This window comes from Aristolochia californica, unplaced genomic scaffold (assembly GCF_029961685.1).
Source record: "Aristolochia californica isolate CCGP_79_NKW_82.1479 unplaced genomic scaffold, dmAriCali1.0.hap1 SCAF_13, whole genome shotgun sequence".
In the NCBI taxonomy this organism is placed as follows: domain Eukaryota; kingdom Viridiplantae; phylum Streptophyta; class Magnoliopsida; order Piperales; family Aristolochiaceae; genus Aristolochia; species Aristolochia californica.
Genome location: NW_027181804.1, coordinates 7,049,778 through 7,063,647, shown reverse-complemented (window position 1 = coordinate 7,063,647; position 13,870 = coordinate 7,049,778). Strand labels below are relative to the sequence as shown.

Genomic DNA, 13,870 nt, shown 5'->3' with positions numbered 1-13,870 from the left:
TTCTTGCCCTAATTATTTTAGGTAGGGAATCCCATAACATAAATCAATATACAAAGGATTAAAATAGTTGCTTAAACCAGCAAAATTCATTTCCAAATAAAACTCTCCCCTTGCGTCAATCAACAACAATCAATGGAGAAAAAAAACATCTAGACAACCATGAAAACCAATCTTACGAGCTTCCAAAAAATGCACCATGGAATTGAACATAATAACTCACAATTACAACAAGGAAAATCATAAGTGTTAATTCAAAAAAATAATTTTCAAAGAATCCAAACAACAACTAGATATAAACTTGCTTCTCTACCAAACTCGAATGAGTTTAAGAATACCGAATACAAAATTCTGACAACACTTAGTGTTTAATCAAAATATTACGAGCATAATCATTCATCAGCCTTCTTTCTGAGATCAAGAACTAGTAAACATTTGAACAAAAAGAAGAAGAAAAAATAAACTTATCTTGAATGAGCCAAAACCTCAACTTTGCTCCTTGCTCCGCAAAAAAATAAAATCCAACGTGAAGCTTTGATGAAAAAAGACTTTAGCACCACCTTAAACTAGGGATCCTAAACCTATTGCTCTGATACCATGTTGGATTTATGATCCCATAATAAATACCATGGATTGATCAATAAAAGGAGAGAAGAAACCGAAGTGAATGAAGAAGAGAGGGAAAAACAAAAAAGAGAGATAAAGAGAACAAGGGAGAGAGGGACGATTGGAGAGAGTTTAAGGAAGAGGGAAGGAGGATTAGGGATTTTGGTGACATGACTAATCCTCCCCTTTAGCATCTATTTATAATATTGAAAATATAAAAAAAATTACATCAATGCCCTTTACCCTAATAAGGGAGGAAAGGGACAAGAAATGAAGATATTTTACAAATATCGTAGGCACACTGAAATTGAAGGCTCTGGTGATGAAGATTGGGCTAAGTTTTCTTATGATAGGAAGTCCACCTCTGGTTATTGCACAACTGTTGGGGGCAATTTAGTCACTTGAAGGAGCAAAAAATAAAATATGGTGGCAAGATCGAGTGTTGAAGCTATGACATTTGCAATGAGTGAGTTGTTATGGCTAACTAAGCCTGTGCAACTTTATTGCAAAAATCAGGTAGCTATCCTCATTGAAACCAATCCAATATTTCATAAAAGAACCAAGTATGTTGAGATAGACTATCGTTTCATGGGGAAAACTCCAAGCTGAGATAATATTTATGCAATATATACCTTCGAAAAATCAATTGGTAGACATCTTCACAAAGGTCATTGTTTCAAAGCCCCTCATGCTCTAAGTTGGGCATATTTTATGTTTTTTTACCAACTCGAGGAGTGTTGGAGAAACTTAAGTGGCATATCATGTAATTAAGAGAGTGAGTGGTATAAGTTGTAATTAGCTAGAAGCTTAAGAGTTTTTTTGCTCTCCTTATGTCTAGCATTCAAGCCTCACATTTATAAATAACATAGAGAGGGGGAGGAGGCTCATACGAGCTCTCTCCTAAAACGTAAACCTCTCCTACTTGTAGCCTTGCTTACACCACACTTCTCTCGGTAAATTGTCCTTAAAAAATAAAATCTAAGAATCGTAATATTGTTAATAGTTTATTATCTTGGTGCCCTAGGCCGTCATTCTTCAGCGTTCCATTGTTCACCCCGCGGAGCTTCATCTTCTTCTCAACCGTCATTTTCTCTCCAAATCCAAAAGCATTTATCGCCCAGGTCAGTTTTCTCCCTTTCTTTTCGTCTGAAGCTTTTTTTCCTTTACCTCCCCATAGAAGAAAGCTTCCCGGAACGGGGGCCTTTCCCTTCCCCCGTTGTCGGTTCCTACTCTCTGGCAGGGAGCGGAAAGGGGGGAGGTGCTGCTGGTGGCCGCTCCCTTTTCGAGTGGGAACCGAACACATTTATATTACCAGAAAAGACTTAAAAGTGTATTGAATTTGAAACATCAATCATCGCTCTGGGATCCACTCTGAGAGCTGAACTATTGGCCGTTAGTGGTGATCCAGCCAACATTATGTAAGTGTAACTAGTGACAATGGAGATACACGAATGGGGCTGTGGCTGATAGGTGTATAACGCGGCTTCAGATTTTCTGATAATCCATTTCAACAAAAAAATGGAGCCACGAGATATTAGTTATATAGGGCTACTTTATTTTTCATCTTTCGTGTGTGATATGTGTATTATATTTGACAAGTAATAGAATTGGAATCCTTAAGTTTATTTACTTGTATTTAGGTACAGCTAGGTGACATTTAGGTGTTAATTAGGCAGCAATTAGGTGGACTGCCTGGCCGCACTTAGGTGAAATCCTTAAGCTGCATTACTTAGGTTCCCCTTGGTCTCACGTAGGTGGAACTGCTAGGTTGCTCTTGGTGCAACCAAGTGGTACTTAGGTGCAGACAAGCGACACTTAGTATCGCTTAGTATCGCTTGTCTGCTTGGAGCTGTCTGTCTGTGCTCCACTTTTTATGCTTGTTATTGTTGCATGTGCATCACGAGTGAACTATGTGACGAATGACAAGTCATCATACCATTTGTGACTTAGAAATTTCTCTATTACATGCATCTTAGAAAATTAAAAGCTGTGTAATGTGTCTCTTTGTTGACTATAATTATTGTTGAAACTTCGTGAGGATTCTGGTTGATTCACATGCAAGTGAAGATTATGGAAACATATGAATTTCTTGGATAGATATGATGCTATTGACCATAGGGCGGGTTATTAAGATGGAGAGTGAGTATTGTCCTTTCCGTGCTCAACTTATAAATTTTTTAGTTAAGCAAACCATAGGGTTGGTGAGTTTTTAAAATACAATTCATGTCTATTAATGAAGTCTTTTGTTCTGTTTGCTACCCATTCTTTAGAATGCATTTTTTCATCCTGATTATATTGCCTACTCCTTTGTTTGTATGTTCTTAATCTTACAATGTAAAGACAGGAAGGTCTCTTTTTGCATTTGTTGTCTGTGTTACAGAATGAAGGCTTACCAAAAACAGTGATATGAAAACTATGCTTTTTCTAGTGAAAACAGGGAATATGTGTATGCTTCGTAGGGTTAGAGCTTGTCCTTAACAATCAGCTCACTTTATGCTATTAACACTGCAAGTTATTGAGAGTAGCTTACATTCCTCTTTTTATTTCCCTATTTTTTTTCTTGGGAAAGGGCACATTTTATAAGCAAACAGCAGCAAAAACACAAGGTCTAAGAGAAGGGCCTCCTTACAACAAGGGAGGTTGGTCATGATAACAAGAGATTGTTGAAACTCCAAAGCTATTACATGCATCTCAAAAAATCCAAAGCTATGTAGTGTGGATCTTTGGGGACTAGAATCATTGTTGAAACTCCATGAAGGATTGGAATTATGGTTGATTGGGGTGTAGGAGAGGATCGATGCAACAAGTGTATTCCTTGGATACATATGATGCTAATGGCCATCAGGCATGGGTATTAAGATGGACCTAGTTTTAGTGAGTATTCTCTTTCCTTACTTTTCTGGAAACAAAACTAATGTCTACTAGTAAAACTGGATAAAATTTCCAGTCAATTTTCCAGTAAGTAACTAATAAGAAACTAGGTGAGAGATTTCCTTGAAACCCGTAATGAGAAAAGCATTACTAACTTTTCCTGGGATGTAAGTTTCCAGCCATGGGCACTACTAACATGGGTTTACAGTTTGTCGCTATGAAATTTTGGACTGTTTGTTCCTGCTAAATAAATGGAATAGGCACAAACAATATGGTATCTGTTCAGATTGCACCCATTTGCCTAGTGCATGGGGATCTTAAGTGCGTGGACTTCGTTTGTAGGTATGAACTCAAAGAATGGGATGCATCTGAATAAAAAACTCTTCTATATGTTAGACTGTAAAATCATTAATGGGAAACAAGTCAACACTTCTAGTTTGAAAGTTAATATGTTTCTAATATTCCTTTTAACTATTTAAATGCATGAAATTTCCATTGTAATGACTTCTTTGAAACCTTTCCCATTTTTATGTCTATATTTCTACTTTGGAAAAAAAAATCTCCTCAATGTATATTTGTATATGCTTCTGTTTAGTTCATCCCTAAGATATAGAGGTAGGCTCATTAATAAACATGAAAGGCAAAGAGATTTTCTGGGGGAGCTGTGTGCCACCCCTCAGCCTATGCTGGAAAGGAAGGGCAGTACCACTCTTGTTCATAATTGAACTTTTCTTTTCTCTTTCTCACAGGAGAATGAGAAGGGGAAGAGAAGGTGCCCCTCTTGGAGAAGGAGAAGATGAACCCATGCCAGGAGAATTGGGCACTTTATTTATTTTTTAATGATACTTTATTTTTTATTAAGTGACTGTTTTACCCATTAATTTTAAAGGTTTTCAGTTGCCCATATCTAGAATTTGGCCATATTCAAAAAATACAACTTGGAGATGCTTGTAGGTGTAATTAAAGCATTGATGGAGGCTTTGTTTAAAAATTAACTATATAAGAGGGATAGGATAATTAGGGGAAGAACACAAGGGAGTAGGTTGGGTTAATGAGTTTGGACTTTTAAAATCCCTGGATTGGAGCTGATTTTATGGAGTCAAGCTATCAGGGTTTAGTGAATGAAGGATCTTCTAGGGATTTTTACAATTTGCCCAACTTCATTTGTTTGGAAAACCAACCATTTTCCATAAAATGTCAGAAAATTCGGAAATCTGATTTTAGAAGTCTGTATTGGCAGTGCCCTAGGCAAACGACTCCCCGTTGTTCTCTTTAAAATCTCTCTCCTGGAGAAATCTTCCCTAGATGTAAGCAAAAAGGAGGGAACAACAAAGGGTGAGGGTGAGGTAGTTCCTTTCTTTCCCCCTTTCTGAAGGATAAATTTTCCCAGGATAGAAGTGGGAAAGAGGGAGTAGCATGGGGGAAGAGGGGCTTCTGATTCCCTCTTTGTCATTCCTTGTTCTACAATAGGGAGTGGAAATGGCCCAATGGGAGAAGCTCTTTGCCCTACTCTGTGCCGCTCTCCTTTGAAGCGGGGGGCAAACACATCTATATAACTGAAAAAGATCATAAGTGTATTGAATATAAAAAACTTATTCATTGGTCAATCAACCTGGACAATTGAGTAATTGGTTGTTAATTGGAAATATACATACCCATAATTTATAGAGTTGAACAATGGAGAGGCATGAAGGGGGCAATGTCTGATAGCTGTGTAATATGGTTTTAAAGTTTTTGAAATTGTTTGTCATAACAATTTTTGAGCCATGAATGATTTAGTGCCACTTTGTTTGTCACATGTTTTGCATGTGACGCACCTACATGACAAACAATAAAAACGGTGTCGTAATTTCTCATTTCTTGCTGTGACACGTAGGTGTAGACTAGCAGCAAATAGGTGTTGTGCAACCAAGTGGTAATTAGGCGATACCATGCGGTACATTGGCACATAGAGTAGCTTGCATGGTTAGCCCTATCTGCTTTCCACTTTTTATGCTAGTAACATGGGGCATGTATATCATCTGTGAGGCATGTGCTGACCAACATGTTGCTATCTTATTTGTGGCTCAAATTATTTTTTGGTATGTACAATTCAGAAAGTCTACTGTGTAATAGGTACTGGGGGGGGGGGGGGGGGGGGGGGGGGGGGGGGGGGGGGGGGGGGGGGCTGCAATGGACAGACCTAACTTTGATGAGTGTGGTATTTTCTTTACCCAATTTATATAATTTTAGGTAGTTAAATCACTGGACTGGTGAGCTTTGAAACACAAATTCATGTCTATATTTATTATTATTATTATTATCTCTCTGTTTCTACCCCTGTTTAAGAAAGCGATTTTTTTTCTCTGATTGAGTTCCCGTTTCTTTATTTTTATGTCTCCGTGTATTTTTGTTGTCTGCATTCAACCACTGATTATTGATAAAAGTACTATAGTATTTGAACTTCTCAAGTGCCATAAGGTAGAGCCACTTGCATCATTTGATATGGATTATCTCCAACTATGTAGACAAAATATCGGACCATCTGTATTCATCAATAAAAACATAAATGAGATACTACGAAGCAACTTTCAACCATTTCCTTGGAAATTACACCAATATTTACCGTGAAAGCTGGATAAAATTTCTTGTCTATTTCCTAGTATGGTACTAATAAGATACTAGGTGAAAGAATTCCTGAAAACCCATAATCAGGAAAAGCATTAGTAGTTTTTCCTTGGACATAAGTTTGCAGTCATGGGCACTAACATGGTCTTTCAGTTTGTTTCTATAAAGATATATGTACACTTTTTCAACTGTTTGGATTGCTTGCATTTGGTAAAATTGCACTCACTTCTATGGTGCATGTGAAACCCTCAAGTGTATGAAGTTCATATTCAGGTATATACTAAAAAAATGAAGTGTCTGAAAAAAAAGGTCTTTAATTGTGTATGGTAATTTTAATTAATAAAATTTCAACTTGGATATAAGATATTTAAACTCTAAAATCACTGATCAGAAAATTTTTCAAAAAAAAAAAAAGTCGTTAATGGGAAACTAGTTAAAACTATAGGTTGAAAGTTACTATGTTGCTAATATTCCTTTTAATTTTTTAAACATGTGAAATTTTTGTATTTATGAGTTCTCTTGTAAAGCTACTCGTGTATATTTGTATATTTTTTTGTTTAAATGTCATAGAGATTGTGTATATAACAACTGTAATATGAAAGTCATCTCAAAGATATTGAGACAGGCTCATAATATGACAAATAAATATGAAAAGGCATGGAGATTTGCAGCTACTGAATAAAAGTTAATGTGGAGATTTGAGTCAAAGCATATGTAACTGTTTTAGAAAGGCCCATGTAGAGAGCCTTTTCAGTCAGGGGTGAGCATATGAGTCTTTCCTATATGTACTGGACAATCTCAAATCCAATATGTATAGATCATGGCAGCCAATATTCTCCCCCGTATTGGCCAATCTCCGTATCAGTTGTACCCTCTATTGGCAAAATACAATTGTATCAGCTGATATGCGATGTTTATCGGCAATATGCCCTCTCCTACTTTCAGTTTGTTCATTGAGGTTAAAGAGCAGTGTGTAGAGATGGCAGTGGGGGTGGGTTTTGCCACGAACCTGCTCTGTCTTACTAAATACAGGGAGGGTCAAAGATTTTCCCCGCGGGGTGAACCCCAAATCCTTGTGTGGGTTTGGGGTGGGGGGACAAGGTTCCGTCAATGTTTCGCAAAAACCCATTCCTTAGGGATGGCAGTGGGAGTGGATTTTAGAAAATCCAACCCCTACCTTTCTCTACTCGTGACGTGGTTGATTTTTCAACTGTCTCTAACCCACAACTCCACCCTGTCTTCATGAGGGGGTTGATTTTTCAGCATCACCTCTACGGCCCCTTGCACATTAAAAAGAGGCATGTTCATTAATAAAAGTGTCTAATGTATTAAAAAATAGTCTCTATTTCTTTAACCATATTACCATTTTGAGTATTAAAAAGGATAGGGCAGAGCAGGGATGGGGTTGGGTTTTCTAAAACCCACCCCGCTGCCATCCCTACCAATGTGCTCAAGAATGTGGTACAACTGGTGCTGTAAGCATTACAAGCTTCTTTGCTACAATAATATCTGTTTAAACGGTTAGTCTAAAGTAAAAAATGAAGCCAATAACATGGTAGCATAGTAAGGTCAAGTTTAAACATGTGGTTGCCTGTGACATGAGCATTTGATTGAGAACTAACCTAGTCATTCATGCATATACTTGCAAGAGGCTTTCTATAATTTTCATGTTTTTGAATTTTTATTAAAATGGTTTGTTAAATCAATAATGCCTTATGTGTCAAATTCACCTTATTTACTCCCAATTTGTTGCTGTTTGAATTTTTTGACTGTTCTGATTTTTAGACTGATATCATTTATCAAACCGAATTTATGAGAAGCTCTTTGTTGCTTGTTTCTGTTTTGCAGGAAGAGGAAAGGAGAAAAGAACTCCAATGGGAGTATTTGGAGCAACTCGTATTCTAGAGATAGTAAAGAAGCATGATTCTGGAGGCTTACTTTGGAAGAGAATAAAACTGACACCCACCAGAAAGGCCAATGCTAAGAAGAGACTGCTTAGAGTATGGCAGGTTTGTGGGTTACTCTAGCTCTTTCACAATCCACATACACAATTGTCTCTCTTGAAAATTTTGGTGTTTTTATTTTTCAAATCTGTCTTTTCCTTGTGTTTTCATTCTGCCCTTATATGCATTATAACTACTCGACACATTTGTGGTGAATGCCTGTGGAGTCTTTTTGCTTCTTACTGTTATGGAGTTTATAGGTGCATATTTGAGATATTGAGGCAATGCTATCATTAAATTTGATGCTGTGGCTGAGAATGTGGAGTGGCAAGGTTGGACTTAGTAAATACACTAACCTTTCAATAAACGGATTTTTTATTCTTTTTAATGAGTTCTACTTTGGCCCATTTCTGCAATTCTTTTACATGAGCATAGAAATTAAAGCTGTTTATAGATGAAGTTAAAAGATGTGATCTTCTTGGTCTGTTTACGGAGTTTTTGGTTGCAGAGTGTTATCTGCAATACTTTTAAAACATTATTGAAAGAGACTGGAAATGGGTAATCCCTTTTTGATATGGTGTCTGGATCCTATAAAAGGATTCTTGGTATTATTTCATAAACAATGGTAATTTGCATACAAGGAGGTTCCTCTTTTCTTAAGTGGAAACCGGAATACAAAGAAATGATTGGAATCTTTACTTGTACTAAGACCTAAAATTCTTCAGTTCATGCCTTATTCACTTTTCTTCTTTATTTGTTACTGATAAATTGAATGGTGCTTTGATGACATGAAAGTGACGATTATTTGTTGCAGAATGAAGCTGTCTTGAAGGCTTGCTCTGAACCACCTCCTCCCAATGCAGCAAAGCATATCGTAGAGAAGAATCTTAAAACTAATTAGTACAACTTCTAGGCAAGCCTCAGGGATTTTTCCAGTTGAAACTCCAGGTTTTATGTGCACAGCATCTAATTGGAGTAGTTTTTGTGTTTGAACGTCCTGATTTTGTTATCAACCTGATCAGATTTCACTGAGCTATTGTTGTCTATCGTGCAAACAGTGGGTCATCTGATCCCTTCCATTTCCCAAATCTCCTAAAACTCCTCTTTTCTTTTTTCTCTTTTTTTTTTCTTTTCTCTCCTCTTTCTGTGTTCTAAATACAGCCTTAAGAAAAGATAAAAATGATAGAAATTTACATAAAAGAGAAGTATTACAAAACATAACATGAACTGTAACTAAATCGAATGTAGTATTCAGATCAGCAATACACAGGAACATGACAAGAGAACTTAAGGAAATTGAGAAGAAAACACACACAGGAAGGAAAAAATTATATGAAGACAAATCGTGAGAACAAAGATTTAAGATGGGGTAGAAAGGGACAGAGGAAATTCCTTTTGGTGGAAACCTATCATGTTTTTAAATGTTAAAAAGGATTGTCTAAGCAACTCCACTAATGATCTTAGACTCAATCTTTGGAGAACAACGTCTTGATCTCCGAATTGAAGGCTCTAGATCTACAACTCCAGAGATGCGTAAAACTCGCAGTTAGAAAACCAAGCAACATGCAGGGAAGCGTAAGTAGAGGATGGGTGGTTGATGATGAGTTGCAGCCAATGGTACTCGAGGCACAGAGAATGGTAAGAGATGCCTGTGCCTGAGTCGATTTCGGAGGTGGTGGTGGTCGACTTGAAACTGAAAACGGATCGGCAGAGGGGAGGATCAGTACTCCAGCAAGGTTTTGAATTTTGAAGACGGTGGGTAATTGTCAATTGGCTCTGGCGGCGGATGTAGATGAACCGGTCAGCTTAAAGATCAGGTGAAGCAAGATTGTAAACCACCTGGCATGGTGAAGGACGAGGGTAGGGAGGGGGGATGAAGACAGTCTTGGGTAGTGGACAATGAGCTGCCGGTAGGGTGCCTTTTATATTGAGTTCTTAATTTCCATTAAATCAGTAACCTTTATAATAGCCGCCGAGGAACACCGCTGGGAGGAGCTCTCCAGAAGTAAAAAGGAATGAAGAAGAATGAGACAGAGAAAGGGAGTGCAAATCGCCACGCATATATGCACAAAATGCAATCCATAAGTAAGGCGTTCAGATCATTTAAATGTTCAACCGAGCACTGGCCACCGGCCTCAGGAACTGACCAGTGTCTGCTTAGACAAAATGTTGCAAGTAATGAAGAAGGGCAATCGCAGGCCCTAGGTCAAGAACGGTTATGGAGGTGGATATAGAATTGGCCGTCTGTATCTACCACTAGGCGCAGCGAGTGGTGCTCGAGGCACAGGGAACGGTCTTGAACGCTCCGCCACAGGCGGAGGAGGTGGTACTAAGAGAAGCCTGTGGCCACTTTTTGGTGGAAGGGCGTGACCCCTAGTCGTTCTTGGAGGTGGTGGTTGACTGAATGGGATACGCGGAGAGGGAGGATCACTCCAGCAAAAATATTTTGACGGTGGTGGATGACTGTAAATTGCCTTTGGCGGTGGATGTAGATGAGAGCAGTCAGCTTTAGGAGGCGAAGGGAGATTGTAAACCACCGTGGTCGGTGGAGGACAAGTATTGCCTGGTGATTTAGAAGCAGGAGGACGAGGGTAGCTTATCACGGGTAAGGGAGGGCCAATGAAAACAGTCTTGGGTTGTGGAGGGTGAGCAGGCGGAGATCTGGGTGGCGGGAAATGTCTCGCCCCGAGTTCTGTTGGTGGTGGTGGACGCAGTGGTCGTGGGTGTTTGCCGAGTGTCTTGGGAGATGGACAATGGTGACCAGGAGGAGTAAATTGGTGATTGTGTTGGTGGTGGTGGTAATGTTCAGACAGAGGAATGCTGGCCAAGGAAGAAGACGAGGCAAAACGAAGCACAAAGAGAGGGAACAGTACACAGAAAGCTGAGAAACAACTCATTTCTCTGATAAGCAAAGCTTTCTTATTCTCTGTTCTGCCTCTTGCAGGTTCTTCCTCTATATACACAGAGAACTGATAATAGCTGCTGGTCCAAACCAGTAGTAATCAAGGACTCATCACATGCCTAGGCGATTAAAAGCTTCTGAAATATAAAAATGGTGGATGTATAAGACTGAGAAGCTGAGATATATTTCAATGATTTTAGATCCAAATCTCAAACAAAACGAATTGCCCTTTGGTGGTGGAAAGCCAGCAGTAAATAATAAACTAAGGTAAAAAGGGGTTGATTCCATCGATGAAATCTCTGTACTGTCGGGAAAATCATTTCATCTTTTAATGGGTTCTCATGTTCTTTAGTTCTTTTTGCTCTTTCGAGGTCTGATTGGTTGACACGTTAATCCAACTCGTGTCAACCGGCTGTAAGCAACAGGCTAAAGTGAAAGACTACCCAGGCATCAAGCAGGGTTCTTGCTACAGTGAAGACAACGAGGAAGACGAAACAAATCCTGTAACAGCAACTCAGCCATTAGGTTTTTTCAGAAAGTGGACTCGGATCTTCAAGATGATCACCACCATATCCTAGGTTTTCGTCCATGAAATTATCCATCACGAGCCACTATTAGTGCCCTTTGTTGGAAATATATATCTACAAGAAAATGTTAGAAATATTTTTCTTATCAATGCCTTGATAGAAAATTGCCTAGAAATTTGTAAGATTTTTTTTAATAATTATTTAGTATAATTTTCAAGAAAATGATTAAAAAAAACTAGTATTTGAGTATATTTGTGAAATATAGGTTGTTGGATTACAATGGTTAAATCCTATATCATGTCAAAACTTGGCTTGAATTGATCAAGATGGTGAAATGGTAGATGTACCGGCACCCTGAATCTTAGTTTGTGATCCATCTGCAATGGAGGCAAAGTGATCTAAAGTGTATGGTGTTACAAAAGAGAAATTTTCAATTTTACCTGTGAAGTGCTTAGAGGTTCTAGAATCAATGATTTAAGGTGAATTGCTAGAGCATGAGAGAAAGGAAGACATACCAGTAGTAGCAATTGTGGTGATTGTATTGTTTTTTGGAGCAACTATCATACTTTTAAACTTTTGAAAAACTTCACGATCCTCTTTTGATTGAGTCAATCTTCCTCTAGACTTTGAGGGTGTTATACTATTGGTAGATGTAGTAGAGGTTGATGTTTGATTAACCATGAAGTAAGGGGGTTTCCCATGTAGGTTCAAACAATTTTCTATTAGATGGTTGTTGAGCCCACAAAAGGTATACTTCATTTGCTGACCACAAAAATTGAGGTACAAGTATTCCCACTACTACCTCTTCCTCTGCCAGGTGTCTTTCCACCTCTTCCTTTAGCTCTACTAGAACCATTGTTCCCTCTCCCTTTGGGAGAACATAGTTTGAGTTTTCCATTTGTTTTGGTTGACTGTTGGACTCCTTAACTGGAATTCGTAGCATAGTTGCACATACATCACTAAAAGAATGTTTTGCAACAGAGCTAAGTATTTGTGACTTGCCAACTTCCAAGTAGGGTGGTAGATTCGCAAGACATATAGCTGAGACTAAGTCTTCCCTCAGCTTTTCCTGTGTGGCAACATCAAGTGCATATAGTTGTGTAACCTTGCACTCTGGTAGTAGTACTCTGAATATGGCGAAATACTCATTAAGATCGTCTTTACACTTTGTGTTACACATCTCCTGAAAAATGTCATAAATCTTTTGTAGATTGTCAGGGTAGAATATAATTCAAAATATGTGTCGTAGGTTACTTTCATTATCTCTAGGTGCATCACATTGTTTGCCACATGTTCCACCATACTATTAATCAACTAGTTAATAACTAGTATATCTTCCCTCAACCACTTATGGTAAGAAGGTTGATCCACATACATAGGTGGCTGAGTTATATGTTCAACAAGGTATCTAGTAATCAGAAATTTTTTCACACATTGGGACCAAGACAAGTAATTATTGAGGCCTTTAAGTAGAATTGTAGTAATCATCAAGGGATCACCTTTGCTAAAATCAACATATTGTTATGGCCCTGGGTTAAGTACTTATATCTTCTGCTCCTAATAGGCCGGTCTTTTGGGTAGTATTGGCTAGATGCTTAACATTTGGTATTAGAGCGTGCTCCCACATCGCGAGTTCTAGTCCCTGGACGCGCAAATGCCAGATTAAAATACTGGTAGGTCCTTGTGATAAGCCCTGGGTCGGGCCAGTGTCGTTGTGCGGGCGCAAAGGCTGGATTAAAATACTGGTAGGTTGCGTCTAGGTATTATCGCGGTCGGGCTAGTGTCGTTGTGCTGCCGTGGTCGTCGGCTCACGAAGGTGGGGTGTGATGTTATGGCCCTGGGTTAAGTACCTATATTTTCCACTCCTAATAGACCGGTCTTTTGGGTAGTATTGGCTAGATGCTTAAGACATATGTAGAAGAAGATGAAGTATTTGACAATTCTGGTATTATGATTAACAAAAGATTTTCTTTTTCTAGAAGAAATTTTTTCACACATTGGGACCAAGACAAGTAATTACTGAGGCCTTTAAGTAGGATTGTAGTAATCATCAAGGGATCACCTTTGCTAAAATCAACATATGTAGAAGAAGAGGAAGTATTTGACAATTCTGATATTATGGTTAACAAAAGATTTTCTTTTTCTAGAAGAAATTTTTTCACACATTGGGACCAAGACAAGTAATTACTGAGGCCTTTCAGTAGGATTGTAGTAATAATCAAGGGATCACCTTTGCTAAAATCAACATATATAGAAGAAGAGGAAGTATTTGACAATTCTGATATTATGATTAACAAAAGATTTTCTTTTTTCTAGAAAACCAACACCTTTAGGTTAACTTAGGAGGAAAGGAGACAAAAATTTATCAAAACTAACAAATATTTGAAGCTATGGAATGCAAAACTATATAATGTCAA

The 13,870-nt window shown here is 38.2% G+C and overlaps 1 protein-coding gene across 1 annotated transcript; it reads left to right on the top strand.

The window, feature by feature from the left end:
- The first annotated feature begins 1,508 nt into the window (after positions 1 to 1,508).
- LOC137948871 (uncharacterized) lies at positions 1,509 to 9,023 on the top strand. The gene is made up of 3 exons (XM_068795062.1): positions 1,509 to 1,724; positions 7,930 to 8,090; positions 8,839 to 9,023. Exons 2-3 carry the CDS (start codon positions 7,956 to 7,958, stop codon positions 8,923 to 8,925), a joined length of 222 nt encoding a protein of 73 aa, XP_068651163.1. The 5' UTR covers positions 1,509 to 1,724; positions 7,930 to 7,955; the 3' UTR covers positions 8,926 to 9,023.
- Positions 9,024 to 13,870: the final 4,847 nt, after the last annotated feature.